Source organism: Falco rusticolus, chromosome 7 (assembly GCF_015220075.1).
Source record: "Falco rusticolus isolate bFalRus1 chromosome 7, bFalRus1.pri, whole genome shotgun sequence".
Classification (NCBI taxonomy): Eukaryota; Metazoa; Chordata; class Aves; order Falconiformes; family Falconidae; genus Falco; species Falco rusticolus.
In genome coordinates, this window is record NC_051193.1 from 14,515,868 (window position 1) to 14,538,081 (window position 22,214).

General features: G+C 38.4%; 1 protein-coding gene across 6 annotated transcripts in view; it reads right to left on the reverse strand.

The window, feature by feature from the left end:
* TRPM7 (transient receptor potential cation channel subfamily M member 7) overlaps positions 1-22,214 on the reverse strand; it is a 59,195-nt gene that overhangs the window by 33,354 nt on the left and 3,627 nt on the right. For 5 of the 6 annotated variants that reach the window (XR_005105457.1, XR_005105458.1, XM_037395624.1 and 2 more), the window contains exons 2-4: positions 3,947-4,026; positions 1,533-1,571; positions 874-1,072 (exon numbers count right to left, since the gene is read on the reverse strand). Coding sequence is in view for 4 of the 6 variants with exons in the window: in XM_037395624.1 (XP_037251521.1) it covers positions 874-1,072; positions 1,533-1,571; positions 3,947-4,026 (318 nt within the window). In the remaining 2 variants the exon portion in view is untranslated. Of the gene's footprint in view, positions 1-873; positions 1,073-1,532; positions 1,572-3,946; positions 4,027-5,354; positions 8,851-22,214 lie in introns of those variants that run through there. The other variant, XM_037395625.1, reaches the window with a different exon arrangement.

The window sequence follows — 22,214 nt, forward strand, 5'->3', positions numbered from 1 at the left end:
CTCCACAGAGATGATCTGACTTCTGAGCCCTGAACCCTCCCTGGGGGCTCTGCCAGCTGCACAACGAACACAGCTCCCTCCTGCAAGCACTCCAGTTTGGCCAGAGGAGCCACACTGCCTCAGCACCTCCTGCAGCCTGAAACTACAGGGGCATTAAATCATTTCTGCCACAACTAGAAATCCTTTACAAAATGGTTGTGGAGAATATGTCAGAATTCCCAGTTTTCTAATCTCTCCAATACATGTGCACTTGTGAATTAAGAGTTAGTTTCCAAACTTCCAGTTTATTGGTATGCTTGTTCTTAATGCCCTCTCCCAAAAAACTCCCATTACTCTGATCGGTACAATTATGCTTCAATAATTTTGAACAAATCCACTGAAGTAGCATATTCCACATCTGTCCTTAATTTTAAATGATTTTTCAGAGTTTAAAAATTATGAATAGAGGGTTACAATAGCAGATGTTACTTAAAAGGTCCTACAAAAATTCAACAGTAGTGAGCAAGCAAGCAGCATAGATGAATAAGCTGTATTTTCATGAAGTCTGAAACAGCGATATTAAATTCTTAATGTAATGTTTTGCTGAAGTGATTTATGAATTCCTATCACTGTTTGCAATTTAAAGGTAAGCCAGTACATGAATATGACTAATTCTGATAGAGCTGAGCAACTTCTGTACAAAAAATAAATTTTAAAAATGGAAAATCAGAAAGAATTCAGATCACAATAAAAAAATACAAGATTAGTAGAGGGCACTGATTTGTCATAGTATGTGTGACATTGTTTCAGCCTTCAATTTCAAGAATTAAATGAAGTATCCACCATCTCTATCAACATGTTTAGAGTAAGAAAAAAAGAAAACATCATACATGCCTTAGCCCTGTAAGAATGAGAGCCACCTTGAAAGTTGATGACACCGTAAGCATCAGTAGACGTCTGTTCCGTATGTTTTTCCACCGACCATTCTTCTATTTCCTGATTATAGTTTTCACCCAGCTTCACATCGGAGTATTTCATAGCAAGACTTGCAGTAAAACAAGCATGTTGTCTGACCAAGCGGCCACAACAGCACCTGCACCCAACCATATCATTTAGAATACTTCAGTAAAGACTAATATTAAAAGATTTCTTCTCTCGTCTTCTATCTACAGAGATATGTCAGATTTAGAAAGCAAAGATTCTAAATAGTATAGAAACCACTTTTCCAGAGCAAGCCTTGTCACCACACATGCTTATAGCAAGTATTAATTACAATACATAATAATTATGCAAAATATGGAAGCTCACATATTGCAAGTTGGAGGCCAGAAGAAACTGATTCTTTGAAGCCAAATAATTTACTTAACATTTATAAATCTGTGATCTACACATTGCAGACAGTTCTTTATCCGTTAGTTGTATGTTTTATATCTAACCTTTCACTGACTTGTCATTTGCAATATTGATCAAAACTTTTTCAAACCCTGTTATGAAAGTGCTTATTTAATGGAAAAAAATATTCAGGAATATTGTAATTACAGAAGAACTCTTACCTGACAAGTTGCTGACAAATCTGACATCCTGGAAGGCATCTACAAGAAATATTTAAAGATATGAGTAAACTCCAGCTTCACTTTGAAGGGGGGTGGAGGTGGGTGGGAAGGGAAAGTCAGATTCCTGTGCTTACAGAAGATTACTGAACAAGAGATCTCTAATGAATGGAAAACATGCTGCCCAAGTTTGCCCATTTTTAACACGGTAACTTGTCTGTCTTTCTTTTACATGACTGTAACATACTTGGCGTGTAAAAATGTATAAACATGCAAAAGTTTCAGTCCTGAGACTTCAGACAGGTTTTCCAGCTTTGAACCATCAACATCTGAAGCCCAGGAATATTTCCGACTGGATTATCTGCAGTACTGAAACTTTTTATCTAGATGCTGAGAAGTTAGTAACAGACCAGCATTTTCTGGAACTCATTCTAACGACATTGTTGCATCTGTTCTACAAATTCATCCTTCTAATACACATCCAAGTTGTACTACCTGTGCGGGAAGGTTATTTTGATCATTTCCGAGCTGCATGTACAGAAAAAGATATATTTGAACAGGCCTTATACAGTAGTGTCTTTACATAAAGGCTATTAAATAATTTCTACCCTCTTCCATCTCAAACAGTTTCCATGCTTTCCTGCTAACAGCTTTCTTATCATTTAAAATTAGCACGGCAGATAAATTTATACCACTGTTTTCCACAATTTTCATAAGCAGCTGTTAACCAATTATGGTTAAGAGCATGCAAAAGCATACAAAACCAGATGTTACACAGTAGTCTTCAATTGTTTTCAGACTCTGAGCATAAACAATTTTTAAATTTCATCCTCTACAGAAGTTACACTGATATTAATCATCTAAGTTTTAACAGTAAACTACAGCTTTACATCTTCTCTAACAGTTTTTAAATTATAATTATCTCTACTCAAAGGTACAGATCAACAAAACATATCAGATACTCCTGTCTAAATTAGATTCATTTATGCATAATTCACGAACACAATAAGCAATTCTCAGAAACTGAAGGACAGAATATGATAGGAAAGTTGTGAAGTCCCTTGTATGCTACAAATGGGTTAAACTAAAAGGGCAAGCATTGAAGATCATTTTGTTCCTTGTGAAATGCTCTGGAAATTTTAACAGCTTCCTAATTACTTTGTTTGCATTTGCAAATTTTCCATGTGCTACAATCATGGCTATAAATTCTAAAAGCTTCTCATGTCACATGGTTTCAAGGAATGTGGTGAATTACTTACAATAGCTTAAAAATTCTACAGCGTTTACTTTGTCCTTTTTCTGCCTAAAAACAAAGGTCTTGAGTAATAAATCTCTTTTGTTCTGTTGGGGCAGAGCATAAGGGGTTGTTTTATGGAAAAGACTAAAATCCAAGTTTTCTGAAATTCAGAAGAAAAAGTTTCTCAGCTTCTCTCAAATACGTGAAGCTAAAAAAAAAAAAAGTCTGATCTGAAATCCATAATGACAATAGTAAACATTTTGGGGAGACAAAACTGCTTTACAAAATCAATTTTGAATCGATTTTCAATTTTAATTTATTTAATCTGTCATGACTATGCACATCAAATTCAATCACTGTAGGAACTCTTGAATTATACCTATAATACTTGGTGAAGGTAAACTCTACTAATTAGATATGTTAGAGGTATCGCTAACTTGCTTGATTTCATATCTCTAATATAGTGTAAGGGAAAAGCAATAGGTGAGATATGCAAAACATTCTTCATTAGTCTCAGCCTCCCCTCCAGAAACTTCTTTCCCCATCCTTCAGCCTCACTTTTTCCTTACAGAACTTAAGGATAAAAAATTACTAGATACCACATGAAATCTTTTGATATCCATATTGTTTTTATTTAATCTATCTTCCCTGGAAGCAAATATTTCTTTGTTTTGTAATTTTTTTTTTCTTCCATCACAATTCTCTTTATTCTTCTATGAATTCTTCACCCCTTTTTCCTGCACTATCAGGTTTATTTTTACACTTCAGCCAGCATTCACACTGCTGTTCTTTAAATGCCAATAGAGGCTATCTCTATGTGACTTTCTGACTTCAGAACTATGCCAGCAAAAAAAAGTAATAAATAAATAAATTATGAAACCCACACAGGAGACACACCATAGACATCACTAGGAGGACTGGTAGGAAGCAGCAAAGAGAACAGAGGAACATTTATTAGAGATTTTTGCAATGCCAAAGTACTTTCAGAAGAAGAAAGAAAAAAAACCCAAGCCACACACAGAGTGACAATGTCCAGCAACAAAAGTGAACTACTAAAGACAGTATTTTATACAGATAAGTAGTTAAGCCAAAAATCTATTTTACACTCTCTTTATAATCTTTAAAGTACTGATATTTTTTTAAAGAGCAGCAATGAGTTCTTGCGTCATGTGTCATTTACCTGTGGGGGTCTTTTGAACTTGGTATAATATACACACACTCCCTCTTTGTGAAAGTATTTTCTATCCAGGATTTCTGGGACTGAAAAATAAAAAAGCGAAACAGTATTATAAAATAGAAATCATATAACTTTGCAATGAAAAATGCCTTTTAAGGAAACAGGAAATAGAGTATGAGGGGTATTATATTTAAAGATGAAGGCAACTAGAGGCTAACAAAGAGGTTAAATTAGCATTAATTGTTTTGCTGTCTCTCAAAAACTATCAAAACCATGTATGTCCCTATAAAAGCATCTCACACGGCCTAAAAGTTGAGATAACCAGAATCATTATGTAATTATACACAATTCCCTTAAAATCCAAAGTAATGTTTTCAAAGCTAACATTTAAATAGCAAGAATTTGCAATATGCAAATAAAGATGCACCCAAAAAAACCCCAAACAACTTAAAAATATACTGTTTACCTTCCTAAGAAAAAAAAGTTACAATTTTTAAAACTTAACCACACTGCAGTGAGAAACAAATAATCTCATCTATTTACCTCTTCACTAAAGTAAAATTTTCATCTTGAAATTGCAGGTAGCAACACTGGCAATCTTTTCTAGTAGCAATAAATAGGTCAGAACCTTTGTTCTTCATCAAGAAACTTTTCATTTCAATAAACAAATTTAATTAGCAACCCTAATTTTAAGCTTAAACTTGAAACATATTCTGAAACATGAAATTAAGGAGGTTTACTTCTTCAAATGCTTACCTGTTCCAATAGCTGGACATAATTTTATTTCAGTTACTTTAAGCAACCATTAACATATGTTATCTTACATGATAATCTCAGGATTACATGCTAAATGATATCATCATGTACAATGTCTACGTCACATTTCAGCAATACATTAGGAAAGGAACTCAGACATGATTTTTAGTAATTAAAAACAAGAAATCAGTCTTGGGATGCCGATTTGCACATTATGCAAGATTACTTTAAATTCTTTTTAACATTGCGTTAAAATTTCTTCCTTGCTGACAGCATGTCCTGTTCTACAGTTACACTTTACCTTTAGAAAAACGTGAGAAGTTTCATACCTGTTCTATTTTACAATGAGGGGAAAAAACCCAACTGCTGTATATTCTTCACAGGTATCTACAATAGAGGTCTGTGGAAGCTACGAAGAAACTAAGATATTTTTTTCCAGATCTATTATAACAGAAGATTCAGTAAAGATGGGTAGTTTTTCACTCATCACAATTTCAAGATCAGTTTAAGATAATACCAAGAAATTATTACAGGTAAGAATGTACCAGCTAGTTTTAATATAGGTCCCTGGAAAACTGCTCCTGAATTCCCCACCCTCTTTCAAAATATTTCTCAGACTCAGCAGATCTTTCCCACATTGTTCATCACGATCTACCTTCCAATATTTTGTTTTAGTGAACTCTGACTATGAATCTGTCAAGATGGCAAACAACTCCTGCTCCAGTTTCTGTCCTAACGTTAAGACGGTCACCGGTCTCTTCCAAGGAGGATGGGAAGGTGCAGGGTACAAGTGCTCCCAAGAGAGAAAGAAGGGTAGGAGAAAGGGATGCAGAATCCACAGGGAACAACCATGGCGGGGAAGAAGAGCTGTGAACAACAGAACGAGCACATACACCATATATTTGAGATTTAAATTCATATTTTAAACACCTGGAATAAATAGCCAAAGCCATTAGTTGCCACCGTCCTACCTCCTTTCCCTATACATTGGAAAGGATGCTGTTGCAAAAGAAGAAATCAAGCAAGGGAAAAGCAGGATATTAGACATTATAAGCAAACATGGAGTTATGAAGGATTCTATCACATTTATGGTGCTTTTCCCTCCTTTTTGGTTTTTTCCTTTTCTTTTGGAGCAGAAGATCGAAGTGACTGAATCTTAACAGGATTGTGAAAGAGAAGATCTCTTCCTCCGCTGTCCTCAAAGTCCTTCTAATCTTTCAGTAGCTCTCCTTTGTCCTTGGGTAAGAAAAGAGAAGCACATCACTTTCCACGAAGAAGCTGGGTATTTCCTATAGGACATCTGCGCCTTACATGAGCTGGGCTCAAAACACCTTTATCTCTTCTCTATCTTTATCAGAAGATTAGCAATGTTATAAAAATAAATTTGATATAAGTGTATATGTACCTTTATGTATATTTATTGTACTCTACGTAAAAATACACATACAGTAGGTAGTCCAAATTCTCAGCTTCTTCCTCTCATAGTATTTTTTTAACACTATCAGGCCTCAGCCTTCGTGATATGAATACCAGTTCCAGAAGCTGCTTTCTTAGCTGAGTGTCCCCACTGTTTATATGGGTACGTATTTTTGTATTTCATTTCTTAAAACTGAGATCTTGTATAGACCATTACCTTAACATGGCAGTTGTTCAAGCTTACATATGAACTCTGCAGATCCTCCAGAATACAAAAAGATAAAGAAGAGTAATTTAATACTTAAATGTTTTAGCCAGCTGGCTAAAACCACACCTTGAAGCAAGCTATCACAGGCATAACATGCTAGATATTGAAAGCTGAAGTATATAAACCACAAGTAATTGCGTCAATTGCTCCATGCAATAGTGTTTTATTATTAAGTGGTAATCAAAGCTGGGGAGAAGGAACACTGGCTCACCATGTGCAACACCACTTTTCATAATAAACGGTTCTGAAAATTTAAACAAACAAAAAACCCACAAACCAATCATTGATTAATTTTTATCTTAAAGAATGTATAGTTCTAACCACTCATCGAGGATTTCTCTCTATTCTTCAGCAGTGAAAGTATTTTCATTAAGGCATGAGTAAATCTATGCTGTTTACACAGAGAAGGCTCTATTACATTATTAAAACATAATTGGAACTTTTCATTTGCTAAAATTAACTCTGAACTCCTCTATGCTGATTGATCTTTATTGCAAGATATTTTATACAGATCTCGCTAATTAGAGTCTTGTTTTCAGTCGAGGGGAAAAGAAAAAATTAAAAATGCAAACCAAGAAGAGAACACTAACTAAGAGACATTTCCCATAAATGGCTAAAGATCATATTAAAAATGTAGGAAGAACCGATACACATTATTGCCTTCCCTGTAAATAAGACCTATTATTACATAATGTTTCTGTGACAACCAGAAAAAGGAAGATGACATAAGGACACTGTTAAGATAAATTAGTTGCAGCAATTACCTCTATAGAAATAGTTCCTTGTCAGCTAAAGGTTAAGTTACAATAGGAAATCCAGACAAGTACTCAAAAATCAGTATGCAAGTTATCAAGACTTAGAAAAACTGCCTGCTCTTATTAAAGCTTTTAATCACAGAACTACACCTCTTAAACTCTGCTTCCAGTAATGGGGCAACTACTGCTGATTGGAGTGACCTGCTTTGCTAGCATGTTAAGAAGGTGTACCTTATAGAAGGTGTACCTCCTAGAAGGTGTACCTCACGTAATGGTTACAGGCAACATGGCTCAGGAGCTCTTGATACAAAGAATGAGCCTTGTAGTGCAGCTAGTCAAGAAAAAGGAAAGAAAAAGGGGTGAAAAAAGGAACTATGAACTTTTTTGCTCAGTCTTTAAGCTGTAGAGGGTTATGCAAGATACCCCACTCTGGTTGTACAGATTTCTGAGCAAACAACAAAGTTCACTGTGTCTTTTGGTACTTCTGAAAGAACTTAAACAAAAAGCACATAGATTTTATTCAATGAGCTAGAAGAGATATACTCGCCCCAGGATCATGATTAAAGGAAATACTTTAAACTATTTCCAATAAAAAACTCCTTTCATAAAGTTTCTTGAGTGCTGAAATAATTGTAATTGCTATTCGAAACAAAACGTACCCACGTATTTTCTGAACTACAAACTCAAGAGGATGCGTGCCCGACCTCAGTATTTCCCACTTCTGGAAGTATCTAAATGCCAAAATAATCCCACAGCCTGTTAGAACAGGTGGAAGTTTTACCATAGCTGGTTTAGTATTAGCTATTTTTGATTCAGCAATAGCAGTAGCACTCCAAAGCACCAGTAATGGAAATTATTTAAGTGTACCTGCTCAAGATGCAAGGAATTCCTTACGTTATCTTCACTGAAATTCACTATGGATATTTTTAGCAAGTGTCCTTGTAGAATGAAACTTTGAACACAAAGCTAACTATAAATTAAGGTTATATAGATAGGAGGTTACATACAAAAAGAAGCAGTCACCAAAGTACAGTATGAGATCAGGTCTCAGAAAAAAACCCCAACCACCTACCACTCTCCCAGCTTCAACTCACGTAAGAGTTTATGAGCCTCTCATTCAATATATTAAAATAGTAAGACAACTAAGTTCTAGCAGGGCAGTAATTTATGCACAGAGTATGGCAAAGCCTTATAAAACTATTGTGAAATTCTCCAAGTTTATCCAACAAGTTTGGGCTGAATTATTTTCTGTATAGAAAGTAAGCCTTCCTGTTTTGCAAGATCTCAGAATAACTTCCATGGCTTTCAATGAACACAAATATGGCAGGTATAAATACACTGTATAACTGACAAAAGGATCCCAGTTTATTCCTTCTGCTCATTTGTGATGCTATATACTGTTGGAGGTTCATAAATTATAGAATATGCTACAAAACTAAAATTTAACTTATCTCAGATATATTGCTCTCAAACCTGCAACGCTGCATGCCAACCCAGCCATTCTACTGACAGTTTTTCTATAGAGCTGACCTGCTAAATCGGGAAACTGACCTGGATTTTAAAAACTGTATTCCAAACTGTGACTTTTGTGGAAAGCTGATAATTGATATTACAATTACTGACTGTGTACTGATTTGAACCTCCATTTCAAATTTAGAAGTCACATCACTTTCTATGGCACGTCGTATTTCATCTTTCAAATCTTCACTTACACCATATGGCAGTTCAATATAGGCAATAGTTTTTAAAGGAAGAGATCTTCCAATTTCATTTGTCCTTTATTTAAAAATAGACTCTGTATTCTTTCCCTACCACCTCCAATTTTCCAAAAAGCTTAAGTTTCCATTTGGGCAAAAGAAAATACATGGAAAGTTTCAGTGAGCCTGAAAACAAGATACAGTGGAAACTGCAGCAGGAATAGCCATGTGTGCCCTGCCATAGAGCAGTCCTGTCTGTAGGACACTTGCAACCAACAAGGTAAATTTCAAAACATTTCTAAGTGACACCCTGTACTAAGCACATCCTTTAGCTTGCCTGTTCAAGGAAACATCCACCACCGAGTTACTGCTTCTTATATAACTATACGTACTGCACGCACTCTTGTCCTGATTTACCAGAGGATCTCTTATCTAATTGACCCAACTCCATCAGCCAAACACGTGCTGTGCCGTGGGACTGAACTGTGATCCCTGCCCGGCCAACTCACCCCTAGCTGAGCACCGGCCTCCCGCAGCTACAGCTGAGAGGCAGAAATTCCAGACAAACCTTTATCTTATCGCTCGCATACTCAATACGTCAAATAAAACCAAATAAAGCCAAACCACCAGGACGAAAATGATACCCAATTAAATCAACACATATCGAGTCGTTTAGAATTCATAAAACTTACTGTGGGAAGAGGTGCCATAAATAAAACACACGCTAGCTCTCTGCAGAGATTTCCAGCAGGGGCTTCAAACCCTTAAGGTGGTAAGATCTGCTCTCCAGGCAAAGTACCTGGGCTTGTTCATGGCACAAATTAACTGAACGATACTAAAAACGTGCATCCCAGGATGAGCTAAGGAACAAAGCCACTGTGTATGGGGTGAAGAGTTATCTTAAAGACAGTTATACCTATATTTCCCCTCCCGAAACACCTAAAGTTTTGTATTAAAAATGCTAGCAGACCACAACTCAGTTCCTCACGGAAACATTTATCATTTGAGGAAAGTCTTCAGAACTTCAGCTAACATTAAGTAAATAAGCAGATGGGAGGAAAAAAGAAAAAGGTAGGCAGTTTGATGCCACTTATTTGCTAATGCTTGTTTCAAACTCTTGGCTCCAGCAAACCCCAGACATTTAATTTACTTGCTTTCCTTGCAATTTAAAATTACATACCTCTATAATTACTGTTTGGGGTTTTTTGTTTTGTTTTTTTAAAGGAGGTGGGAAGAAAACAAAGCATTTAGCCAGCTAGTATTACAAACTATATTTAAAAGACTCTCTGCTAAAAAGTAACAGTGCTGTCTGTCCAGAGGATACAAAACACACAGAAAAAAACCTACAAAATTTGTTCTTGAATCAATAACTAGAGTATCAGTCAACCTTATCGCTTTTTTTAAAGTAACTGCTATAGAAAATAATGGATATGTGCAATACTAGATAGACAAAAAGGCCCAAATATTTTCACAATGCCAAATGATACTTACACAGAGGGCTTTAACGTAGCCCTGTGAAGGATATAACTCAAAGAGAACTTGTGCATTAAACTGTTGTTTAATCCACTACAAACAAAAATATTTGCAAGGATATTTTACCTGCTGTCCACATCAGGATTATTTCATTATTATTCTGAAACAACTACCAGCCTCATCTACAAGCAAAAATGTTGTTTCATTTATTTTTTTCCCAAACCCATTTGGGCACACTTCTTGTCACAGAACTCGACCGGATCAGGCAGACAGACCCATCACGCACCAAAGGTGTCTCTGCTATGTTGACGATCCTGTTCCGAGCAGAACAGTTCACCCGGCTTCACCTGACTCATAAGACACCAAACAGCTCTCGTTTTCTGGGTTGAAAGACTTCTCCAGTGAAAATACTGCTACGGTCCTGAAAATACATTGCTCAACAGCAAAAAAATACCGGTTTTATTTTAAATAAAAACTGTTGAGGAAGTAGGGAAGGGAAGGGAAAAGGGCATCAGAGAAAGCTTTCTGCACGCTGTGTTCAGCAGCAGACCTCCAATGAGCCAGTGAGCAAAGATAGGAATCTTCAAATCAATGGCTCCCTTAGTGCCGAAAACAAACCTTCAACAATCCCATTCTTCATTAAACAGTTCAGGAGATTTGCTCTGAACAGATTTCACAGAAATCCAGGTCTCTAACAGAGTAGCTATTGTTTCATCAAGTTCTTCTCTGACGTAACGCAGTCGCCACAGAACTCACCACATCCACATGCAGGTCTGGATGCAAAGAACACTTGGGATTTGTCAAAAGGGATTTTTACAGCTCTCTTGAACTTGAAAAAAATTATTCCTATGTGCTATTTGGAGAACTGGCTGCTTCTGTGAGAATTTTTTCACCATACAATCACAAAGCATAAAATTGTCTGGGGAATTTTTTTGTAGATTCATTTAATTCAGAAGACCATAAATTCTTATACAGAATTTAACATTCCAGAGTTGTTATTCTTAATCCTGATGCACCAGAATAAAACCCACAACAGACCTAACATTGTTGGGACACTTCTATTACATCCAAACTCAATCCACTTTACCCACATTACTGGGAAAGTTATGTTCTAACTTCAGTACGGGTCTTTCAGTGGAAAATTTGGGGCAAATCCAGCATGTTTTAAATAATTTTTTTTAAATTGCTGGTTTAACACCCAAAGGAACATGCATGCTGTTCTGTAGTTAGACCAGTCATAAAATTACTCCTCCTTTCTAGAAAGCATTTAATCTTAAAATGCATACACCATCCATACAAGGCATTAAAAAGAGGTTAACTAATAATAATCCATAAAATATATTTTATCTATTAAAATACAAAAATATAAATTAAGATATACTTGGAAAATATTTCACAATTGATTCTACAGCATGAGATATCTCAGGTCACAATGGAATATCAGTTGATTTCAGAAGAGACGCACACACTGGTGTAATTCCAGAACATCTTTCTCTCAGCCAAGAGAACAATAAACACCTTTGGAGTTAAATGTCCAATTATAACAGATACAGTAATTAAATAAACCTGCCAAAACCAGAGACTCTGTAAGACTGTGTCAGCATAGCAGATGGCATGCTGGGGCGGCGAGGGGGAGGGGGGCAAGGGGAGCAATGCATTTTTATTTCCCAGCTTTCAGATCCCAACAGATTTTGGAATTTTAGTAGAAAAAGAAAACACAGCAGAAGGTAAACCAGTTTCACTGCTGTAAACTGGGGTAAGTAAACTGATTTCAAAATAGTTCGCATTTCCAACCCTCCCAACTAATGAAATCCCAAGCTAAAAAAATTTCAGCCCTTCTAAAGAATCTATAAATTACTTTCTATGATCTCCTAGACCAATCACATTTCGATGCATTCCATAAAGCATTTCAAAACATACACCAAAGCTATGATCTAGAAGCAACAAACCACTGCGTTTTGAAAGAAGATGAAAATAATTCTTCACTCCCTAAAACTTAACAACCATGGATGAAAGAAAAGGATAAAAAGGGAGCATGTGGTAGTAACTGCAAGGAAAATACAGCCACAGCTTTTCAGCCAGCATTTTTAACTCTAATACCCACTTTGTTCAAATGAGAGGTTCCAAAAAAATACATGGCAGAAGTACACAGGAATGTCTGCAAACTTGTCATACAGCGCCTGCTTCTTTCTGATGGGGTCCCTCCTTCAAAACCCATTTTTCATTCTGCCGGGACACCCATCTAAACCAGTTCCAAATCTCTGACATTTTTAAACAGACTGCTTTGCCTTCCTTATCTACAGAGATAGAACCGTATAGTCTGCATCCCCTTTACCTCTCTCAGCAGCACCGACTTAGCTGCAGCCTGCAATCGTTCTAACCTTACCGCTGATGCAGACTGCAAGCCTACATGCTCCCTTAAATGAGACCAGCAGGAAGGTAGAGTCAGCGTAACTACTCACCAACACGCAACAGAAACCCTGCCATGCCTTTTCAGGTGGGTCAGATAATTTCTGTGGGTATCAAGGATGGCCACCCTCCCTGGTCCTTTCCGCAGGGACCGACAGGACACACTGAATGGCTGTGGAAGCCTCTGCACCTCCTGGCTCACCAGATTTACTCCACAGGAAAGAATTAGTTTGGTTCATACCTCACATTTCTGGCAGCTGCTGGGCTTACCTTGCACGTGCCACATAGGGTGTATGAACAGACAATCCATAAACTCTGGGTTTATTTCTGGAAGGAATGAGACTTGGGGCACGCTTTCAGAGGTAAAACAATTCACATAGCCTGGATCCGTTGCCTGTCCTCCCCAAGCAACTTCCAGTCCCTTCCCCATCACGTAGGGAATACAAATCACAGATGCAAGAAATGAGTTTGTGACCACCTCTGGTAATAAAGCAGTAGGAAAGGGTTCTTGTGAGCAGCCAAATAAATAAACCCTACCCTTGATTTGCTTCCGATTTGTTCCCAGATGAAAAAAGCTCAACTGGCAGCCACTATTCATAGATAGCATACAGGCTTGCAAGTTCACCTCACCTTGTGCAAAGGATGTATTTCAGCTTTATTTGAGCTGCAGATTTAAAGAAGGTCCTCCCTTTCTAGCTCATGAAGTGCATGAACATCTGATTAATGCATTATGTGCTGAAGCACATTAAAACTACAAAAGCAAGCTGGAAGGGTGGATGTTGTTCATCTTGCTCTACCACTTACTCAGGCTTTTCCCATTTACAGATCTGACTTATTTTTAATGTACAAATAAAGGTACTTCTCCATCATCACAGCAAAGATTTTGGTGCCTGCTGACTTAAGTAGGCTATTATTAACTCGCTAGAGCGATGGAAACTTGTTATCACTATGGGATTTTTGACATAGCTAGCCTCAGACAATCCTCTGAATATCCAAAACACCACCAAAAAAACATAACCAAAACATTATGCCCACATTTAAATTATTACAAATCAATAATATTTCTCTGTAGCATGGGTGAGAGGAAAAGGCAAGAGAAAGTGCTAGTGGGACGTGAAATAGGTGACAGCACCAAACTACTGCTAAGGATGATGACATTTCACATAACTTATCTTTCGACACAGTATCAAGGAAACCCGATTTCTTTTTATGACCAAGACTACCAACATTAGGAAAGAGGCCCGCGAGCAAACAAACAAAGAAGCACCTGAAACAGATTTGGAATTCTGTTCACTTTAACAGCAAGTACAATTTAAAAAAAAAAAAAGAACCACACCAAAAGTCACTTTGTGTAAGTTACAGAAATCACCTCAGAGCAGAAAATTAAGATTAGGCTGGTCCCAGGCTAGAATTAAAATATCAGCACTGGAGCCGACTGCCTGAGGAAGACAGAAGTCAGTCATACAACCCTTGAACTGTTCTCACTTCCTTCGCAAGAGGAATGCACGTGCATTACTCACGGACAGGATCATGGAGGTGTGATGGGGTACACGCCTGCACACCAATGTCCCAGTATTTGCTAGCTACAGCAGGGGAAGCGAACATTTCGGTCAGCTCTCTACAGCGAGCAGAGTTCTTGGGAGATTAGAACAGGATGGAGAAAGTAGGGTGAGCTGGGAGAAAAGCCAAAACAAGAATTTGCTTAGTATATTTCACCTACTGTCGAATTACAAAGACTTAAGCGTTTTTAAATTCAGCTCACTGACAAAGAGCTACTGGATTCAGTTACACTTCCATTGCCCCCAGGAGAGAGAACCAGCTCTCCTCCCAGGGCGAGCTAGGTCTGCAGTTGCTCAAGAGTGCACGCCGCCCGCAGCCCTCATCTCAGGGCACAAGTAGCATGACAGCATTCTAGAGACATCCGTGTACCTAGACTCTTATCAGAAGATAAAGCTCCCCATTAAAACCATTTCAGTAGTTTCTGTTTACTCTAGAAAAGTGCAAAGAAGAAACTTAACTGGGTTTATTTAGGCAAATGTGAAAGCAGCTAATTACCATCTGAAATAATATATAATGCTTATTTAGGCATTTTTAAAATTTTCCACCCTCTGTTTTTGAGGGGAACGGCTGTTTGAGCTACTGTGTCTTATTTTGTTGATATAATGAGGCTAGTCAAACATAAAAATTGAGCTCACCATCACAACCTCATGATGACTGCTTGAAATATTCTTTTACACTGATTTTCCCATTAGCATCCAACCATTTTATTATTAGTAGGTTTTGAGAGTCTCAGCTACACTCTTGCATCCCTCTTCATTAATCTTTCTTTTAAATATTATAGCCAGACCTGTAAAACCTACACAATGCAACGTACTGTGAGAGAGCTTAAAGTCATTCATTTTACCTCCAAGTCAATACTCAGGCTGCTAAAACGTACCATTTGACTGCACCATTTACCAAAAGCACTACCAAGCTTCCTATCTTACACATACTTCACAGCATTGCTAATTAAGATACAAGCACAGATATCCTAATGCCTAACTACTGACTTAAACCTAGGTCTGGCTAGCTCTAATGCAGAGGGGAAGAGAAGATGGTGTTTCTCCTACCCTAGTAAGCTTGAGTTCCCCAGCTGGGTATTCAGATATCAAATCAAAAGCACAAAACTCTTATCAAACACTTGTATGGACTTGAAATACTCTGATTCATCAAGTTGGATAATACCAACTAAAAAGCAGAATAATCTGTGAGGACAAAAACTCCCTTTTTGCTCTAGCAAGGAAAACTAAATATATTTGATAAAATGAAAATCAACTCAAGAAAAAAAATATCTGAAATGTAAAACAGGATATCCATTCCAGATGACTGTTCACTAACTGAAGGTATAATGAAGCAATGCAGGTAGGATATACAATTTACTGTCTCCATCTTATCTCCTAATTTTTGCTTATTGCATAGTGGTAGAGGTATTACCTACTCAAGCAGGTCAAAGAAAGTACAGTTTTTCAGCTCTCGCACCAAACGCCGATGCAGAATTGCAGGCTACCCACAGAACCGAACTAGCTGCAACACCTTCATGTTAAACACCACAAGCCTAAATAATCACGCCAAAATTAAATAAATGATTTTCAGAAATAGCTTTTTTTTGTGGAGTGGGGGGAACAACTAATTAAATTATATTGAGAGATCACAGCACCACTTGCACTTTGTAAATGTTTTCTGTTTATTATACTTCCAGCGCACTCACTTCCAGTAAAGCTCACCAGTGCCGAGTGGTACGTGGCACAAAGACCCGCCTAAGCTGTACTGGACTTACACCTCAAGCTCCCCTCCGGCCTACGGGGGGAAAGGATTGCAGACAGACTATCATTCTAGAGAAAGAAAAGACAACAGTAAGGAGGTGGAGGTCCTGGTAACGGCAAAGCCAAGATACATACGGGAAATATTTGCTTTAACAGATGCAATTCTTCAAATTATACAGCCAGGGTGCAGTCAGAGAAGGCAAAGTTGATTGAACTCCCTAAGCAGCACCACATTATTTCCAGGAAAAAAGAAGGAGGTAGCTCTGATGTCAGAATGCACTGATTCAGATGCAAACTGGGCAGCAAACTAAGGCACAGGAAAGGACCACAGGGCCACGATGAGGGTGGGAAGCAAAACATCCCCTCTGGTAGCAGTAAGATACTGGGTTAGCAAAACAGCTGAGCTGATCTAAGCATACTGTCAAGGTACATCAAAATAATCCCCCAAAGCCTACTTACTCTAGGCATCCAGGAAAAGACTACAGATCTGTCACACTTTAAAAAGGCATTCTTTTTAAGCACCTGTATCCTGATGTTCAGGAAGGAAAGGAAGCTAACTGTATTTCTTTATTTCTCAGAGAGCTGCCAATGAAGCAAGAACATACTGCCTAAGGTCACATTTTAGGTGAGAAGATACCCTGGGTTTAAGAATAGCATCCATTCTCATCTGGCACTAAAGATTTTTTTTCTAATTCATGGTATAATTAAACCCCAACTAACTCCTAATACATTAATTAGAAGAGATTTTTCTTGTCCTGCATGCAAGATCTTTATATTTATCAGAAAAAACCAGTAATGACACCCAAGAGGATAGTCAAAAAAGACCAACCTTATCTTAGCAGTGCTAATTTTTCCTACGTTCTCTCTGCAGAGAGGAGAGAAAAGAGCTGCTCTGAATCCCCCTCAGTCCCCACTGTGCAAGCCTAGGGACTCACTGCCTAATTAGCTTTTGCGAATAATCCTCCCCCTCTCTGCAAAGTCTACCTGTATTCTGCAGATCATCTACATCCATGTGACCAGAAAACATCTTTCTACAACCTGAAAACAGGATTTTTCTGAAAGCAGAAAAGATTCAGTCTTGCACATTTTCTACAGCACAAAGAAAGTGCAGCCTAAAGTATACTGTATCGTGTTGTCCAGCAAAGTACTATGATTATACTAGTACCAAATATTTCTCTTGTGGGCTACAAAACACCGAGCACAACCAGATGATGCATTCAAACAATGACTCGTTTGTTAGCAGCCTTCATCACCGCAGAACGTTCACCTGTAATGCTAGCTGGCAGCCCAAACCAGGACAAGGATGATGAGTGCTTTCTGCCCTCTTTCCCTACATAAGCAACATAAAAAGACCGCATTGTTTCACTACTGTATTTGAAACAATTACAGAGAAATTAACAGTGAAGAATCCATGACTGCTACATACTGAGGTAGGTTTTACACGGAAAACTGCACGCATACAAACTGTTCTTTCTACAGCTGAAAACTGAAAGGGGATTTTGCCACATAAAACTTTTACAAAAGAAACCAAGAATAAGACAGACCAATTGCTTAACAACGCAAAGGCTTCAGTCCTCATCAAGAGCATTTGTGAAGCTGGCACAAATTAAAAGGACAAAGGTTAGTTAGGGGGATATTTCTGCTTTTCAATGCCTCTGGCTGCCAAGCCAGTTCCTGCCGGTTTAAGAGGTTAATGTCCATCCCAACCTCACATCTTTGTTTAGTGCCCCTCAAGCAGGCCAAGGTAAGTGCTGGCAGGGCTGCCCCACAGGCTAGTCTGCAGCATAACCCTGCAAACATTTGCAGCAGCACTATCAAGGAGTCAGTAAACTACAGCTTGTGAAATCAGGAGTGAGCTTCTTCCAACTAGTTCTGCATCCAGAGGCGTTGCAACACCAGACGATGCTAAGTTCCTAGAAAGTTGTCTAGGATATTTGTCAGCTATGATATCAGTGATTCATTACTCTTTCCCTAGTGTGAGATTACTACCTTGAGCAGGAATTCGTTCAAGATCAATCACTCTCAGACTTTCTGGCCAGATCACCCTCAGCCATGCACTCTTCTAATGCCTTCAGCTGAAGCTCTATTAAATTTGCTGTTTAACAGAATGCTGCAAACTACAGTTTAGACAATACTGCAGCCAGGGAACACAGGAGAAACTGGTAAGACTTTGACATTTCAAACATCATTAACTGCACCTACTCCTGTAGATTAACTGATTTTTGTAATTGAAGAGAAAGTTGATTAACAGTTCTGTAATTACACAACCGGTTTTTTTAGGCTCAAATCATCTGTCACTTAAGCACATGCATAATTTAACCTATTCAGGTGACTGAAGTGATGCCTGACTAAATACTTGCATGACCGCAGCAGCCACAGGGACAGGCTTTGAAAGGAAGCAGAGCTTTTTCAGACTGGCTCTAGCCACAAACCAGTATACTGTATTAAGCTTACTACACAAGACCAATACACATGCAATTTTAACAACGTTGCACATCGGTGTGACCCTCTTTGAACCTGGCCACATGGTTGCTGTGCTGAGCTCTGTCAGATACATCAGTGGCATGCAGCTTCGCACTCTCCTACCCCAAAGAAATAGGTTCAGCTTCTTGAGAAAGTTAAACAGGAACAGGAATAGCACTAGAAAGCAAATAAGCAGCATGTTAAGAAGATGGAGAGAAAAAAACTAGCATTATCATGTTATGTGAGACAAGTTACCAGCAGTGGATCATTTGCCAACAGAAATAACTTGATGGGAAGGGTCAAACTCATCTTGACGCAGCTCAGCGCACAGACTACAGCACAGCATACCTGGTAAAAAAGTCATCTTACATCTAGTAGCACACACTCAGAATGTCAAGAAAAGCATCCTATCTAAACAGAAATTTAGATACAGAAGTATTCCAACGTCGCTACTACATGCCTGCAGTACAATTAGACCAGGTCTGCAATGCGATTTGGTTTATACTTCAAAGAGGCTACAGAACTTGACTTGTGATGGTGCAGCTCCATCCATGCCTGTGCACAAGGCTGTAAGACAGAGAAAACACTCATACAGAGAGGGTGGCACGCAGAGTAACTGAACACTTACTAATAGGATGGCACAAGTCAACTCTCAAGCACCTCAAAGCAAGCCTCCAAACCAGCTTCACAGCTCACATCAAGTTTAGGTGTGCCACAGTCCAATTTCCTAAGCCTCTGCACATGATCCCACCCTATCTCATACCAGCACTGGCACTTATGCAGTCACATGGAGAGCCAATCCAGGGAAATGACCGACAAAATAATTAATCCTCAAAAAAAAAAAAAAAAAAAAAGGAAGTGATTAGAATACATGTTTGTTCAATTCAGATCCCAAAACAGTCACCAAGTACAGAAGGAAGCAAAAGAGACAGGTGGAAGGGTGACAGCCAGGGCTTAGGTGAGTTTAGACTGGATTACAGCCACACCTTTAAGAAGTTTTGGCAGATTTGGGAGCGGCTAGTAAAGATGCTATGGACCTGAACATCGACCCTGCCCTGCATCTGAGATTATTACCCTGCAACACACACATCCACACCTCAGGCACTGCAGGTCCGTCTTGGGAACTATATTATCAATGAAGTGAGTAATAGTGGGAAGACCTGGACTGCTGAGTAGTACTAGTTCTAGAAGTGCCTTGAATCTAGAATTTTTTAGGCAAGGAGTGCTTGTGAAATACAGTATTCCTAACAGAGCAACCAGAAAATCATTTGCAGAAGGCATAAACATAAATTTGAAGTCATGTTTGTCAAGTCCTCATTCACAAAAATTGATTACCACTTTGCAGTATTAGGCAAAGAAAAACTTCCCAGATATTAGGATAAGAACTGTCAACCAGAGTCATCTTGCAAAATACCACCAAGCACAAGGTAGGAGGCTACAAAGTGAAGGCATCTTTCTGTTTCTGTTGTCTCTTAGCAAAGATGACAAGAATCAAGTAGACAAGTAGATAAGATTAAGAAAACAACTACCTCTTTGGGTAGAGGTAAGTGGGAATGCTGCACAAAACAAAGGCTGGTATTCAGTTGCAATAATCATTGTGTTAAAACTGACAGAGCTGTAACTGACACTTTTCCCAGGCTTTGAAGATTACATAGTTATATTATGGTGAAAGACTGAACACCTAGATTAAATTAATTTAGAGCTTTAACAGCAGGAATGGATTAGTGTATGACAGCAAAAATATACTGCATTAATAACCCAAAAGGTTATCAGTAAAAAATAAAAACAAAAAATAAAAATCAGCAAATCAGAAATTAATAGAAATATGCCAATTCTCAGAACCTGCAGCTTCTTTTTTTAAAATCTCACTTGATTAGTAGTAAACAATTAAAGACAGAATCCAATAGCACTGGGAGTCATCCATATCCGACTTTGGGATCCCCAACTAGGAAGCAAAAAGCCTAACCAGGCTGTCACAGACCTTAAGAGAGTTCCAAAGCTCTCCAACTCAGAAAAAGGCCTCCCCAACCTTTTGTTATTACAATTACTAGCACTAAGTCTAGACATTGATAAGATTCACATGTGCATAACTTCCAGGCGTAGACAAGCTACAGGCACACATCTACCTATACTCTTTGAAAGTTAGCCAGTTGCACACTCTTTGCAAAGCACATGATGTGCACGTAAACAAAATAAGCACTTCATGTTGGACTGTATCTGAGTGCTAACTAGTGATCTCCACAGACAGGTTGAAGATGAAGTATCAACCAAGCTTTCTGAAGTTGGATGATCTTCTGAAAACGTTAGCTGTCAAAGTACACACAACAGAGTACCAACTTGATTCTGGAATCAGCCTGTAACATTCCAATTTTGCAGCTGTAGAAAGTCAACAGCTACGCTAGCACACATATCAAACGCCATCCTCCTTCAGCTGAAATGAAATCAAATAAAAATGGGTTGGGATACACTAACCCCGCAACTGCACATCTGCCATACACACAGAGAGATCAAACATCTCAGAAAATCCGATAATAAGAAATGCATGAAACAGCTCGATTTCGAATGAGTTTGTAAGAGTCTAGGCAAAAAAAAATATGTTGCTTTTAACAACATAAGTATTAAATAATTTGCAACTTTGATGCGACTTTTAGAATTTATTTAAAAAAAAACAAAACACAGACACTCCCAGAATTAAGGTTTAATCCAAGCCTACCACCTCAGTAACATCTGAACTTTGGTTAAGGGGAAGAAAATGCAGAACTTATATACCAAGTTTAATCTGTTCTAATGTGCTGTCAAGTTTGTTACCATACTTTAAAATCTTCTTGGCAATCAACCACTACATTTATTTTACAGGCTATTCCTGCAACATCCTCATACCATTATGTTGTCAAACCACTTTCCACAGTTAAATATTCTAGTCCTTTCATAAGGCAGCTTTTGGGAATTATCAGCACCACAATCAGCAACAGCTATTTTTCTCCCTGTATCTCCCATACAGTTAGAATATTTTTTGCCCAATTCTTGAGAAGGAAAAAACCAAACCAATACAGTTAAGGATAACAACATTAGTTATCCCAGTTTCTCTCTTGGTTTTTTTATTTCATTATCCCATCAGAAGTTCACTGGCCTTTCCTTCTGTGGTAAGAAATTTCCTCTGCCCACCTAACAGCCATCAGACAACACGTGTTGTCCCTGCTTCCCTTCAAGAATTCTAGTGGCTGGGGAGAAAAACAAATTTGAGCTGTTCTGTGGTTCCAGCAAACCTGGTAGTTAAAGAAAGTGGCTCACACCCCTGCTTTAAAACGTCTCATATCCACTTTACATACTAAGCAAAATATGGGCGTAAAGGGGGCTGAAAAAGCCTCACCACTCCTCAAAAAAACAGCATTCTCTCCGTCAGTGCAACAGCTGTGATGGAGACCGGTCTGAAACACTGCTGCTGAGGCCCGTGGTCCCATCCAGCCGGACGCCATGGTTCAGTGTGCCAAACAGCACCGGGTTAGCGAGCGGCTGCTACCAAACAGAGCAGTCACCTCCCGCACACCCTGCCTCCTCCCCTGTGCAGCAGCACCGATGCCCCACTAATCCTGCACCAAGCCAGGTCAGGAAGCTAAGCTTGCCAATACAAAGGTTTTGGGGGTTTATTTTTTTGGTTCTTTTGTTAGGTTAGCTTTCTATTACTTGAAATACAAAAATATCTACAATTCAAGTGAAAGAAAAGCTAAGCTT